The sequence below is a fragment of the Vanessa tameamea genome, chromosome 14 (genome assembly GCF_037043105.1).
Source record: "Vanessa tameamea isolate UH-Manoa-2023 chromosome 14, ilVanTame1 primary haplotype, whole genome shotgun sequence".
NCBI classification, from domain to species: domain Eukaryota; kingdom Metazoa; phylum Arthropoda; class Insecta; order Lepidoptera; family Nymphalidae; genus Vanessa; species Vanessa tameamea.
In genome coordinates, this window is record NC_087322.1 from 7,571,687 (window position 1) to 7,587,232 (window position 15,546).

The window sequence follows — 15,546 nt, forward strand, 5'->3', positions numbered from 1 at the left end:
TGTTAACTAGTTTAGTCCTTGAAGTTTATTTTTATTGATTGACATGAATATAAAAAAACAACAAGCCCGGTAATTTGAAGATTTTTACACATGGTTGAACATACGATATGCTAGTCGCAAGATATGTATCGACTGGCGTTTTAAAGAGAAAAACAATAATTCGGTTTCAATATATTACAAGTATTTCTTTATTTCACACATATTTCACAATTTTTAATTCACGATTTTAACATAAAATGATAATATATTTACAGACGCAAGAACCAACAGGCGTTCCAGACCAACAATTTCAATAAAAGATTACAAAATAACATGAAAATATCGAAAAGATTTGCAATTTGGTTTTCTTGTAACAAAAGCGAGCGATGATATAAAACTACACTCGATATAATGTGTCGATATTTACAAGTTTTCTTATCGTGGCAAAAAATTTGTACGCTAAGTGAAAAATATTTTCCTATTTATTATTAATCTATTTTGAATATCTTATAAATTAATATATTCTGCAACTATTCAAACGCTAAGAGCTGTGGATTGGGGCAGAGGTTGGAAAGCTATGTTTTCTTCTGTTTACACCCTTCCAAGATATTGTTAAACAAATTTATACATCTCAATTGACATACATATTTATAATTGTTTTAAGAGTGCAGACAGTAAGGGATCGAATGAAGTTAGTGTGAAAAAAATACATAATTCTGTCTTGCTGAGGCGGATTGAGATTTTATATATTTCATATTTATACATAATTTTATGAAAAATTAAGATCAATTGAGTTAAAAATAATTAAAGCAGTAAATCTTATTCGGGCTTTAGGTATCATATTTGTGCAAAATAAAGCCATGTTTAAAAAAACGCACGCAATTGAATCGTTAAAAATCGTATAGATCATATCATATCACGACACACGTACTCGTAAATTTATTTTGAATTGCATGTACTTTCGTTTCCTGTTACTGCATAGGAGTTCATATCAGGAAATAGTCAATGATTTTAATATTAACATTAGGTTTATTTTGAAGAAGTTAAATACACCAGCTGACATTTAATCATAATATCCGTTTATATAAACATGGCTTTATAACTTAAGATTATACCAAAAAAGTTTTATACTTTTCAAAGTCTTTGAACACAAGTCTTTACACTTTCGGATATTAAATTATTTTGAGCTTCTTACTTAAATAAATAATTTTAGAAAGCGTAAGTGTGCTTAGTGACCTGCCTGTTGTAGTAATTGGTACAGAGGCGATAGATGATCGATAGATGGCAGCACTACACATGGTCCGCAAGCCAGTATATCGTGTTTTTGAATGCGTAAACCTTGGGTAACCGGACCGATGTATTGTTTTATTTTTCATTCTATCATTAAATATTATAATACTATAATTTACTTTTCAGTTCAAAGCGGTAAGTTTACTGAAGCCCGTTTTAAGATTAAGAGAACACAAATATCTATTTATCGTACAAGCTTGCAAAATATATAGAGCTTTGAAGATGAAGCACGTCATGTAACAGCTGGTATCCTTTAATAGATATATGAACGTATCTTACAAGCGATTGTAAAGAATATCATGGAATAATGAGGCGTTATGCGATATGTAAATTGTTCGAAAGGACGGCGATTAAAAATATACATCTGTGATACGATATGTCGCTAATACATTATCCGTTGAAAAATAAACTTTCATTTCTGCTTCAACTTCACAAGTCAATGATTTCTAACTAACATTTCACTAGCTTGTATTTTATATATTTATATAATTTTCAACTATTATAATGTTTATTTATTCATCGGGAGCCTATAGTTTTACAATTATTTACTTGTGTTCCTGTTATTTTAACATTATGATTTCATAGCGACGTTAGAGTCGATAAAAATTTAGAGAAATTAACAGTATTCAGTCTATAACCATTAATATTATAATATTTATTTATAGGTTGAACTCGATTCTGTTTGCAATCTTTTCTTGGCTCTTAGTTTACCTTTTGCAGCGCAATCGAGAATCATCCTGTCTTATTTAAGCGCATTTATATATGATAATTCGTTATAAAAATGACAATTACACCAAAATGCCATGATGAATGGAAGAATCGAACGTTCGAGACACTAATGATTTTAACCTACCAGCACCTCAACACATTAAAATTATCAGACTCGTTGACTCGAGTGCCGACGACGGGTACGATTGCGCATTTACCGACCGAATTATTTCATAATAAAGTATAAACATCTACATAAATTAAAGACGAAAAATCTTCACACAGCCATACTTCTTATACATAAATAAATAACATAGAGAGTACACCTAAACGATTAAGGTTATACTTTTTGGTTACGGATGTCTCGCACGTGAAAAATAAATAGACGACGGGTGATCTAGTCAGTCCTTACTCTTTCTAAAGGAACGTTTTCATTTACACGTTTAAGTAAACACTAGGAGACTTAGCGCTAGAGGCTGGTTCATGTGGACACGTGTTTCACAGCAAGCTGCAGACACCTCGCGACAGTCTTCATTCGGACTCCTCTTCGTTTTCCTCGTCGAAGCCGGACAGGTCGGCCGATTCTAAGTAGCCGTGCATTACCTGAAACCGTTATATTCAAGTCAATTCACAGTTTTTTCAAGGACAAATTCGTTTATAAGCAATTATTATTCATCAATTATTAAATAAGAAGAGTACAATATAAGAAGAGGTAATATTTTGGCTACGCTTTCCCATGGGTGGGTGTCATCACACATTAGGGGCATAGTGCCGAGAACATAGAATATGAAAGAGGCTGGAGCAATAAGCTCAAATCACGTGGACATCATTTGTACTTGAACACTACGTTCTATTTTTCACAGGATCCGTTCCTACTATTCTGTAACCTATACCTGAAAGGTACTAAATAGTAGATAGAGTAGAGGTGGAAGGTACCGATGTTCCCGTGGATATGAATAAGCCTGTTTCTTTGTACTCTCCGCAAAATTAATAACTCTTCCTGATTACATATGACAGTGTCTATAACCTTTTTAAAACCAACTATTAATTTTCGAGAGCGTAAATAAATATACGTAATTTTTAATTTTGATCTGTATCATGCAAGATACATAAATGACTTTGAAAGTGTAATATCATAAATTTCATTATTAGAGGTTATGGATTAAAAAAAGTCTCTCCGACTTTTGCACGTAATAGCGACTGGAAGCGTAAGGAAATACTGACCGCGTATTCGAGCAGCGCCAGGTGGCAGAACACGTACTGGTCGGGCATCTGTATGGAGTGCGCACGTTGCTGCCGGATGCGCTCCACCGCGCCGCGCACGTCCACCACGCCCTCCGCCGCCAGCCGCGACGTGCACGTGTCCAGCGTCAGGAACGTGCCTGCACACACACACACACTGTAGCGCTCCCTCCGCGGGCCATCGCCCTCCCCCACCCCGGACCAGCTCACGCACCTGTGCGCCCGATGCCGGCCGAGCAGTGCACGACTATAGGTGGACCTCTACTGTGACCCGCCCACGCGTCTCCCAATCTGAAAACGTAGGAAAATATGGTAAATGGGCTACATCAAAAATTAAAATAAAATATTATGAAACGGTAGTGTAAAAATATCCTATTATAAATTAAACGCCAGAAACATTTGGGTTTTTTGAAAATCTTCAATACAAACGTTCGTTTTCTTATTCGATTTTTAAATAATTTAGTTATCGTTATTTGAAGTCTGAATAAAACGAGTTTTCGAGAACGGGGCAGTATGGAGACAAGATCGGCGCTACGTACTCCTGCCGCGCGCGGTGCTGCGCGCGCCGCACGAGCGCGAGGAAGCGCAGCACGGGCGCCGCGCGGCCGCCGCCCGGCACGCCGTAGTCGGGCCAGCGCGTGTACTGCCCGTGCCACACGCGCCGCCGCTGCTCCGTCTGCGGGCACACCGGTCCGTTAGTCCGCGCTCCGGCTATGGGCCGAGACTTCAGTGCGAACGTCGTCGCGAGAGACGCTCACCCTGAGGTCGGTGAGCAGCAGATGCGACACGGTGTAGTCGTCGTCGACGTCGACGGCCTCGGTGCTGACGGCGAACCCGGCGTGCACGGCGCGCTGTCCGGGCGCGGCGGGCCAGTACTGGCCGCACTTGACGCGGCCGCGCTCCACCGTGCGCGTCGTCATCACCACCACGAGGCTGCCCTGCTCCCACACCATGCGCCAGAAGTCGCCGAAGGTCTTCGGTAGCGGGCCTGGGTGAGAATGTTTCTTATAGGACTTCGGGTTTTATATATTCGTTTTAAAGTAACTTAAAAAACTAACTTATTTTTTAAGTATTCATTTTATCCGGCATATACGAATCTTAAAACAATGTTATACTTTAAAATGATATATTTCAATGAATAAAATATAATGTAAAGTAAAATAAAATGAGCTGCAACATTTGAGTCAAACTCCATTTTTTAGTTTGTAAAAGTGCCAAACTTTCTCCGTAGCCAAGAGCACTAGACGATATTTCAAACCCTTTTGGCATTGCGCCAACTATCGAATGAGCAAGACGTCAGAGCAGAAAATTCAATAGAAAACGCAAGTTCAGGAACACCACGAATTGAAATTTTCACAGACACGAAACGAATCGAATGCATCATAAATTAATTAATAGTTTTATAAAATACCATATCATACAGGCTATCACAAAACATGTATTGAAATGTAGAGCGATTATGTATAATAAAGAGTTATAGTGTGTTTACTTTTAAATAAACAAATCTATTTTATCGTTTCTAATATACTGTTGGAAGGTCAGAACAGTATTCATAGAAACAGTAACTTCACCGTAAATCCGTTTCTAGCAATAAGAGAATAGTTCAGTTCGCTGGATGTGTAGGCGTTCCGCTACGACCTTCCACGAAATTATTGTATAGTTTACAATATTCGAAGAAACAGTATATTTAGCAACGAATGTATAATCATTAAAGCTGACAATCATAATAAGTTCGATGTGGAAATTGATTTTTTACATTTTTATGAACACAATTATTTTTCATTGCACGATTCATTATAACTCATTATTTTCATGTGTTTCTTTTTTATCAATTTTAATGGATCGCGTTCGAATCGGCCAACGGTCTCGAAACGTACTCATAACGTGACACGCACTCACCCTGCGTACAGATGAACGCGTTCCGTTGCTTGTATCCATCCACGTAGTTGGCGTTGATGTAGTCGGAGCTGGGGTCGTCGTCCAGCTGCGACAACAGCACACGCGAGTGGTCGAAGCACAGCACGTCCGTGTATCTATTCTTCGCTAGGTTGCTGGGCAGTCTGCATCAGAGAAAAGACGCAATATTACGACGTGTTACTCGAAACCAGCCCAGGTGGAAGGGGGGGCGAGCACGGCACTGACTTGGCGTGGTGGAAGGTGCCGGCGGGCGGGCGCGCGCGGATGTCCTCGTACTCGGCCGCCAGCCCGCGCCGGCCCAGCGCGCGCACGCGGGCCAGCAGCGCGCCCGGCGCCTCGCCCGCGCCGCCGCCGCCGCACTCCTCGTCCGACAGCCCGGGGGACGCCTCGCCCGACGACCACGTGCCGCGGGCTGCGATGAGGAGATAGAGGCGCAATGACGTAAAGGAAATTCTGTCGTTTAAATGTCGAATTGACAGTAACTTTGATATGATACGCACTGTATATGTAATGTTACAATACCAGAGAGACCAGCATTTAACGAGTAATTAAATATACATTATTGAATTACTCGATAGATGACTATTATACTCTGATAATTACTCTGAACTATACTACTGAACTAAATTTTACTTATTATTCAAAAGAGACATTTGATTAGACAAGAAAAAAGGAAAAATGTAATATATGTATATTACTGTTATGCAAATTAAATTGATTATATAATAAAAAAAACGTACCTACATGAAAAGTGTTTGATAAAAACATCATAAGAACTATACGATACATTCAGTAAACTTTTTAAATGAAGTAAAATCAAACTCGAAATTTAAAAATAAAAAAAAGTATTGACTTCTATTTCATAACAAGCAATAAGTTATAAATCAACACATAAAATGTCTTGCAAAACGATTGCACAATATAATAAAAACACAGTTATATAAGTAACGAATATGAAACTTCATTACCGGGAGCCGGGCTTTGTCTACTTTGATATCGTCCCATTAATATATTACACAAACTGCTAGAACATTTGCATTGCAATGTTTGTTGACATACCCGTAATAGTTGTATCCAAATCCATTTATAAAATTTATCAATTACAAAAATAATTTATCATCATGTGTTATCTTATTGACTGACTTTTATAATGTCAAAAATGGAAAGAGATTTTGTTTAAAAAGTATATAGTCGACCAGTATTGCAAATGACTTTTTAAATAGAATAGATTTATAAATCCCTTAATGATAACAAACAGCCATTATATTCATCAGTTTAAATCAAATATAATTAATAACATTAATCAACATGTATTATTTGACTCCTAAATTGTATATCAGAAGCAATCTAAATTAGTTTTAAAAATTAAATCCGAGCCTGTGTGGCAAGAGATAGCGCATTCTTTTTTAGTTTCGGTAAGAATCTATACTAGTGTTAAAAATGCGATGTCTGTTCCGGTTTCGCGGCCAAACCACTGAACGGAATTTGGTGAAAATTCGTATAAAGTCAACTAAAGCCCCAAAGAAGGTTTTTTTTTTTACCTAACAACTCACGTCTAACTTCTAAATAACTAACGAAGCCGCGGGCGACAACTAGTCGTATATATTTTATATACTCAAAATTTAATTACTTATTTTGTATCTAATCGAAATATAATGTTATGGACATTCTTTTTCGATTAGATAAAATAAAATAAATTTATATATCGTGAATAAAGAAATCGTGAGCTCAGTATATTTTTGACACATTTATATTTAGGGAGCAAAATTTCAATAGACATCATTAACGTTAGATAAGAGCGATTTCAGAAACATAATCCAAACATTCGGATTCTTCGTAAAATACTTCAAATATTCGTGTATTAAGTCCTTTTTAATTGTGTACAGTTTAAAATCAATGAGCAAAAATCCTGCCAATTTTTATCTTACTTTTTTAGAGAGTCATAATGAACGAACGTTTTTAGGTAATCGAATGGACGAAACTAGGACTTCTAACTAACCCAAAACTTAATTATTTACATTTTTCAAAACTACGTTGCGTGATAGTAGAGACCTCTGGATATCTAGATTTTTGTCATTTTTAAGATGATCAACATCATAGAGATAAGAAGAATGACATTCGGGCATATCCGGATGGGCAAATCAATTTATTACCCTTTTCAATTTTGAAGTACTGTAACTCAAAAAGCACGATTAAATGGACTAGTAGGACTTTGATTAAATTGACATCGATTCGTATTGATCTAATCATCATTGTCTTTGGTTATAAAAAATGGACAAATATATACTGCAATTTTAATAGTGTCCTAAAGTATCCATATTTCGATTATTCGAACTAATCTCGGTCCCAATTAAGTCGGATAATCGAGGTTCTACTGTATATCAAAACAAGTATAAGTAAATATTTTACTAACTTATTAAGTCTATATCGTCTTCGTCTCCAGAGTTGATGTGTCCGGCTTTCATGTCGCCATTGTAGCCGTGTGTGTGTCTGAAAAAATTAAAATATTATTTATAAAAAATTCCAGGACCTTCAGAACCGGATATAGAGAGCTTAATAGGGATCCGTATGAGTAAATTAAGCCGAGTAATACTCTCAGGAACCGGCCTTTGTAAGGAATTACTTTTTCCTCAATAGGAGAAGAGGGCTTACTACAGCGCCGAGACATTTTTTTTACTTTATAATAAATATGTATCTCAGTCACTGATGCGGATTTATCCGTTTAATGTAATAAATATAACTGTAATATATATACATACAACGTATATATTCATATAAAAGAGTAATTACCGTCGTTCTTCTCGATTAAATCTACATTTCGTAACTTTACGTTTAGCTAATAATTATATCTCGAATCTAGGATAAATGTTATCAGTAAAATCAATTTCTAATTCGTTCAAGTCAAATTACACTAATTAATCATTCAACTCTCTTTTCTAAAACATGCAACTTCTGTATTTAAACCTTTTATCAGTCTCTAACATATTATAAAAGCATGTAGGACGCGTTTATATTATTTGTAACAAATGGAGTACGTCGTTGTATAAAAGTGTCACAAAAGACGTCAGCAGCTGAGCGAGGCGAGAGGGCCGTACCTGAGCGGGCTGGGGTCGCAGGTGTAGGGCGGGTCGCCGCTGATGTGCATGATGTCGGAACCGTTGTCGAGGCGCGCCACGCGGTCGCTGGTCATGTCACACGGAACCTCCGCATCTATTAAACCTGTCGTCGAACACTTTCAACCTTCACATTTGATTTCGACACAAAATACACATCAATCCTCGTCGTTTACATTGTGGAAACATTTAACGATTGTTACGTAGAGTTGAAATATACAAACAACAGAGATCTTAATATTAGTTATTTCTCTTCAATTAAAAAAAAATAATGGAAAAATTCGTAGCGACACCTTTGATATACTTGAATAGAATATAATTTGTAAGTTTTGCGATAACATTCGTGAGTGAATATGAAGTATATTGTATACAAGAATAGAATTAAGGTTTTCAGGTTCCTTTCGCTATTTTCTTTGAGCATTTAATTGCTCGTACAGTACATGAATGTACATTAAAGTACATTAATTTATAAAGTACTGCATTCAAATTACTAAATATCTAAGTTACAAAATATGATAAAAACAAATTCTAAGCTCGATGGATAAATTTTTCGTGAAATGTATAAAGGCGCTTCATTTTATGACAATTTTATATGTTAGTATGTATAAAATATACAAGATAATTATTAAAGTATTTCACCGTTGAACTTTTATATTTTCAATTATTGTTTCGCAGAATATCTATTATTATAAATGCTAACGCTTACCAAATTACGATCTTTGCATCTCCTAGACGTATATGTTTATGCTTATGTTTTATACATATATAACTTTGTCAACGTTTAACTTACCATTTTGTGTTTTGACGTGAGGTATGTGATTACTTATCACATAGTCGTCTATGACGACGTCCAATTTGGTATTCAGGTTGTTCGTGTAACAGTTCCTGCAAAACTCCAACCTGAAAGTTTATCGAAGCGTTCTTAATTTGATCAACTCGCACTAACGAACGTCGTTTAGGTGCTAGGGGCTAATCGTTTCAATTTATGGAAATAGTTTTTTGTGTTACCTGAAAAAACGATGTTAATCATTATAAATATCATTACATTACCAAAAGTGAAATAAACAGATACTCAATATGTACACCTAATAAATAAATCCATAAGTTTAAAGAAAAAAAAGTTTTTTAAAAATAGATCTTATTCGAATTATGAACTAAATTTTTAAAAATTGAATATAGTAGTATAGTATTATCACCGAAATTTTAAAGTAATCGGTTGGATCGAAATTCAATTGCAACCCACACAAACTCACAGTTTATTATTATCATCAAAATAGAAGCCAAAAAATAAAGCTATTTTTTTTTACCGCAACTTAGAAAATAGTTCTGACGAAAATACAATATTATAACAAAACATCAAATACACTCTGCATGACTACAGCAGATATCTATACGGGAAATTATCCGCTCATAAATAGATTTCAAATAATTGAGAAAAATATTTATAATTTTACCTAAGAAGGATGGAATAATATTTACATTCCTGCTGGAATACACACTCACTCACTAGACACAACGATACATAAAATCCCGTTTAGTTAAATTCGAAAAACAGATTTTCCTGTTGATATTTTTTTATGCGAATCCCATATCAGAATTGGAAAATACAATGTTATTCCTATAGAAACCGTTTTGTGTGTTGTACCTACCCAGACGAGTTTGCACGAAGCACAACCGCTCGTATAACGCAAAGTTTTTAATATTCGTATTTTCCAATCAAGTGTTAAGGTTGCTAGAAGTGGTTACGACAATAGACCAATGGGGTCAAGTTCGAACCTCATTTTCATGTCGGTAGTACAAGAGGCATCGATTCCAGTTTTTCGACGAAACTGGTATAAGTTTGTTATGAACAGAAAAAAATGTGTTGGAAATTTCTATCTAGGTCATATGTAGGGACGATTTGGCAAAGTTTGTAGTTGTTCGTCGACGAAACTGTGCAATGTTCAAATATATAGTTTGAGCGAAAGCTTTTTGTACACGTAGTATTAAGGAAAGGAGATGCAAACGGCTCTCACCAACTCAACACGAAATGCGTCATCAAAATTAGATCTTGATTATTGTGAAGATATTATTGTACCTTTGCTCTGTATATTTTTCTTCAGTGATATTTATTCTGATATTGAAGTATCGCTTACAGATATTTTTCAAGATACTTTATAACATATGTACAATTTTTTAGATAATTATCATGTTAAGAGGAGATTTAAGTTGTACGTGTTCCTTGTAAAGAGTGTGAGGTTATAAACCTGTGAATACAATTTTGAAACATATAGGCGAGTTCTTAAATTTATACGAACTAAATGAAAACTTAAATACGAAATCGAAATCAAAGTTCAAGATGCGAAAAGCCAAGGTAAATTGCAAGGCTTAGATCCACAGTTCCAAAGTAAAATCATATCGCTTTTAACAATTATCAAAGGTGCCGGTTATCATCCTTTTTCTTATACTGTCAATATTCACGTTTTTCGAATACCGTAAATCGGGCATAAATCATATGAATATTCTTTTATTTTAAAATATTAAGTCGCCTGTTGTGCAAATAATGAAGACACATGATTTTTTTAAAATATTATAACTCTTTTATCCATTGCAGGCTGGATCTCATTTTCTCGTTTTACGAAAAAGCACTTCCTATTTAATTGTAATGATAACAGGTCGTAATTAGAAGATGATAGTAGGGCCTGTTGCGTAGGCGTATTCCAATTATGTTAATTGTTGGAGGTTAAATTGGAAATCAAATTGTAATTTTATTCAAATTTAAAAATGTGATACTAGCTTGTTTAATTTACTCTTTTTAGGATATGGTCGTCACAGTTGATCAAAGTATATGAATAGCTAGTTTACCAAGCACTGTGATCGGGCTCCAGGTGTCCGCCTAGTTGTCGCGGAAGGCTCGCGCGCGGCACGTGCACGCCCAGCTGCGGCGCGCTCACCGTGTGTACGCGCTCGCGTAACTTCTCACGAACAAACAATCGAAGAATTCGAAACGGCGCCTTGAACCACAGCGGCGCTGTCACTATGAGCACCTTTTTTAATTTGGCTGGATAACCACCCTAGAACAAAAAATATAGATTATTAAATAAAACTTCTACTGTATACAAAATCACTCATTTATTTACAGAATTGTGTGTAAAATTAATAAATTTATAGAAATTATTAAGAAAATCTTTAATAGTCACTTGTATTTATCTTTTTTATAAATTGAAAAACGTATTGGCAGAGTTAAGATTACTTCGACACTTATACAACATTGTTAGCTTATTTTATTATTTAATTCGAAATGGTTGCAAGACAAAACGATAAACAATGAGTACGTACTTACAAATAAATTACCCGTGATTTATTGTTCAAGTCGAATAAGTAATAGAAATTTTAAAATTGTTATTCAAGTATTCCATAAAAAATCCTTATAGATAAAAAAAAATTAGAAGTATTTATATAAAAATGTATTACTGGACATAAAAACCAATGGATATAAAAAAATAAATCTTTAAATCTACGCTCCAATTGAAAGTAATCTTAGGCTGACTTTGAAAGGGTAGTTAAAGAACTGGCTGCTATCTAGCTCGGATCTCCAAAGGAAATGTGGCGTTGCGTCGTACCAAATACGTCAGCAAAGGAAAATCTCATGTTCGATGTCGGATATCTTTCCTAGAAATGCTCTTATAAAGCGAAGTGGTTTCTCCTTAAAGTTCTTCTTACGAGGTAATAGTTCATATGATTTCGAGTGAAGCTCGAGGCTACTTATAGGTATGAACTATAAATAAGTTAATAATTATATATTTACAATTTCTATGGGAAGAAACAACAACAAACATACTGGTTGTTTGTTGTTGTGTCTATTAATATATAACTGCTAAATGAAAACTTACGTATGACTAATGAATGACAATGACAGATTATTATTTATGGATCTACTAAGGACCACGATTTATCTAGAAAAAAAAACGCAACAGCAAAACATTCCTAGCGGGTAAAACTGTATTTTGACACGTAAATATGTTATTATTTGAAACTACTTCAAATTGCTTGGCTTGCAATATATTTTCTTAAAATATGTCAACAGAAAAAAAATCCTCCTAATGTACAACCCTTACACCTGACAGGCACCGCGATAATTATCTATATTTTTTTCCTACATTTATTATATATTAATCAACGCGTATGCGAAAGTATATCAATTACTTTGCATCTTAAAAAAATATGTAATAATATTTTCTATCATTGCAACCGAGCCAATCTCATAATATAACTTCATAGTATCAATAGGAATACACAAAGTTATTTTAGCATCGTACCACACGAAATGTGAACCCACCTACGAGCTGATCTATTATTATTAGCTAAAAAGGCATTATGCTATTCTATTGTAGGTAACACGATTCAAATACTAGAAGCCAACATAATGATATACGACATTATTGTTGATACTTTCTAAAATAAATATTACGGGCACGTTATTAAACAATTGCGATCGGTGTCGTAGTGAGTACACTTTCGCAATACTACGTTAATCTATGTGAAGCATTCATGAGCTGAATTATTTCAAGAATAGGTACAGCACAATCTTTTAATAATAATTATCTTATAGAAAACCAACAATATTATTTTACTCATAAAAAATCACATTATTTAATTAAATCAATTTGAAACTTGAATACGGTTGATCAGCTTCAAGAGTTCGTAATGAATCTTCCATAGCAGTGGGCCATGCTCATAAATATTCACGCTCGACGATGCCGCCGATCAGTCGAGGGTAAATGATCTCTTTTTTGGAATACGAAATTCTTTGGACGGGGCTGTTTTATGTGACTGCCATGTCGCTCTCTGTGTACTGAGTTAAGAGCATGTAATAAAATTAATTAGAAGTAAATTTTCCAAGTGTCAACGCAGCCCAAACATGTTTACGCATATTTTAAATCAGGGACCTTCGTGCTCTCTTTTTAGAATCGCTCGAAAAGCTAGAATTTTTCGTCTATCGTATATATTGTCGTATATATTAATATGGAAACCATCTTCTTTTATGATTTTATCAATATTTATATTTATTTATAATTTATATTTAATTTTAGAAAAGCCGGTTCTAGTGAGAAGTGTTTTTGACTTTAAAGCTACTTATAACGCGTAAAGCGTATTGAATTATTAAACATGGATAAGCAAGCAAATAATTATGAAGCACTAAAAAGTAGGACTGAGTTACCACAAACCAGAATAAAATATATTCTAAATAATAAATTAGAGACGAAATAAAAAACTGTGAATAAATCAAAATAATAAATATATTACTAATATTATCAAGGCTTGTAGGTAGACTTTATTGAATTAATGTCTCTGATACAATATCATTATATATTTAACTGTCGGATGTTTATTTTTTGGAAAATCCATAGATGCATAGGTGACCTTGAATTTTAAGAAACAATTTTTAACTTAAGCAAAGCGCATATCCTTCGTCAAATGAACCAAGAAAAAATGAAATAAATCGTGCAAGATATAAAACCTATTTAAGGTCAACAAAACGGAACATATCCAAGAAACTTTCGGGGTGAAGTCAGACAGGCTTGGGATGTTAAGAAAGGTAGGGGTGCCAGGTCACCGACCTCAGTTTTACGCTATGCTCTACGTATGAAATCATAATGTCTAGTTACTTTCAAAATATCCCGTAGAAATATAATGAAATATATATGTGGTCAAACCAAATATTTAAATTATTTTTAGTATTTAAAAAATACTTAAAAAAAACGCACACTAATCGTTTTAAGTACATGCGAGAATAACGTTTTATGTAATACGCACTTGTTATGGAACAGATGAAATAACTAAGGCATTGTACAATTTTACGAGGATATAAAACTGTAAATTGAATAATTGCATATCCATTACATAACTACTAACATTGTTATGTACAATTGTCGGTTGATGATATGGTTATGAAGTACAAAATGTATATAGATGTTAAAGAACATGCACTTTACCTATTCGTTAAGTGCGTTGGCCTGAGTCTTCCGCGTTGGGCAGACTGCAGTCTAGACATCCCCCGATGACGGCAAAGTAGACGATAGTATTATTTTCATTTAAATAACTATTAATAATCTGTCGGGTCATAGCTTTGAACTTTGTTTATTTTACTAAAGGTTCAACAGTAAATTCGTTCCGTAGTATTGTTGTGAGTTTTTTGCAATTGTCTATAAGTTACATAAATACGATATTTTTTAATTTAAAATTTAATATACTTTTGGAATTAAATTATAATATTAAAATAACATGATATAAAAACGTAAGCATAAACCTTCAACTTTTGAATATTATTATTAGGTAAATTAGATTCAAGAGGAGAGCGCATGTAGGCTGGTGACAAAGGTAAAAATCCTACCAATCTGGCCCCGTGCCTTCACCTCACTCTTGCCCTAACTTGGCCGTTTCAGCACTATAATTTGTTTGTGCGCTTCACAATACAGACAAGGAAATATATTATTTAAGTACCCGTCATTGTTCCAATTTAAAATCTCATATAATGGGTAAATAATATAAAGAAATGCTTCACGGGAATAGCATAAGGTGGAATGGCAGGAATTGTGTAAAATTAAAATCAAAATTTAATGCAGTACCATATGTTCACAAATCTCAAGATACTTTCCATTTGAATTTCATTTTCCGAAATTCAACTGTATCACATATTTAAATAATTTTATCTACGACATATACGGTGAGTGTGATTTATTATTATGGGCATTATTATTTTCAACTTTGTAATACAATTATTTTCTGTACAGATATAAGTTCAAGTATGAAAGCAGGTGCTGAGAATGAAGAAATAAGAAAAATCAGGAGAGCGAAGCGCTCGCTATTTCAAAAAGGGTGTGCACTTTAAATACCCACATTCATTCAATTCGTTGCAGCTGTGCTTCTATACAAAATGATGCTCTTCCGCCAACATTTATGCCTCACAATACCATCAGCCATTTTAGTCTTAATCTATAATACTTATACAAATAAATCAGTATCGTTTATAGATTTTAGATTACAATTAGATAAGGACACATTTTCAGAGTTGTTATATAAAAACCTTTAAATTGTCTACACGATTAAACAATTTAAAAGTTATACGGACTATATGTCTAACGTTTTTATAAAAAATAATAAAGAAAATTTTTACAACCTTGACTCTTACGTTATATAAACTAATAGATTTTTTTTAAACTGTTCAGTGTATGCCCTATTTTTAAACTACGTGATATACTTCAAGACATGATATATTTCTGTAAAAGCACCCACTTAAGAGCGTCAAAGGGTAAAA

At 34.3% G+C, this 15,546-nt stretch overlaps 1 protein-coding gene across 2 annotated transcripts in view; it reads right to left on the bottom strand.

Annotated features, from left to right (window-relative positions):
* Positions 1-157: 157 nt before the first annotated feature.
* LOC113398826 (tyrosine-protein phosphatase non-receptor type 9) overlaps positions 158-15,546 on the bottom strand; it is a 48,415-nt gene continuing 33,026 nt past the window's right edge. For both annotated transcript variants that reach the window (XM_026637766.2, XM_026637765.2), the window contains exons 5-15: positions 11,094-11,302; positions 9,040-9,149; positions 8,232-8,355; positions 7,550-7,626; positions 5,362-5,548; positions 5,119-5,279; positions 3,978-4,207; positions 3,759-3,895; positions 3,434-3,510; positions 3,202-3,359; positions 158-2,580 (exon numbers count right to left, since the gene is read on the bottom strand). In XM_026637766.2, the coding sequence (XP_026493551.2) occupies positions 2,509-2,580; positions 3,202-3,359; positions 3,434-3,510; positions 3,759-3,895; positions 3,978-4,207; positions 5,119-5,279; positions 5,362-5,548; positions 7,550-7,626; positions 8,232-8,355; positions 9,040-9,149; positions 11,094-11,302 (1,542 nt within the window). In that variant the 3' untranslated portion in view covers positions 158-2,508. The remainder of the gene's footprint in view (positions 2,581-3,201; positions 3,360-3,433; positions 3,511-3,758; positions 3,896-3,977; positions 4,208-5,118; positions 5,280-5,361; positions 5,549-7,549; positions 7,627-8,231; positions 8,356-9,039; positions 9,150-11,093; positions 11,303-15,546) is intronic.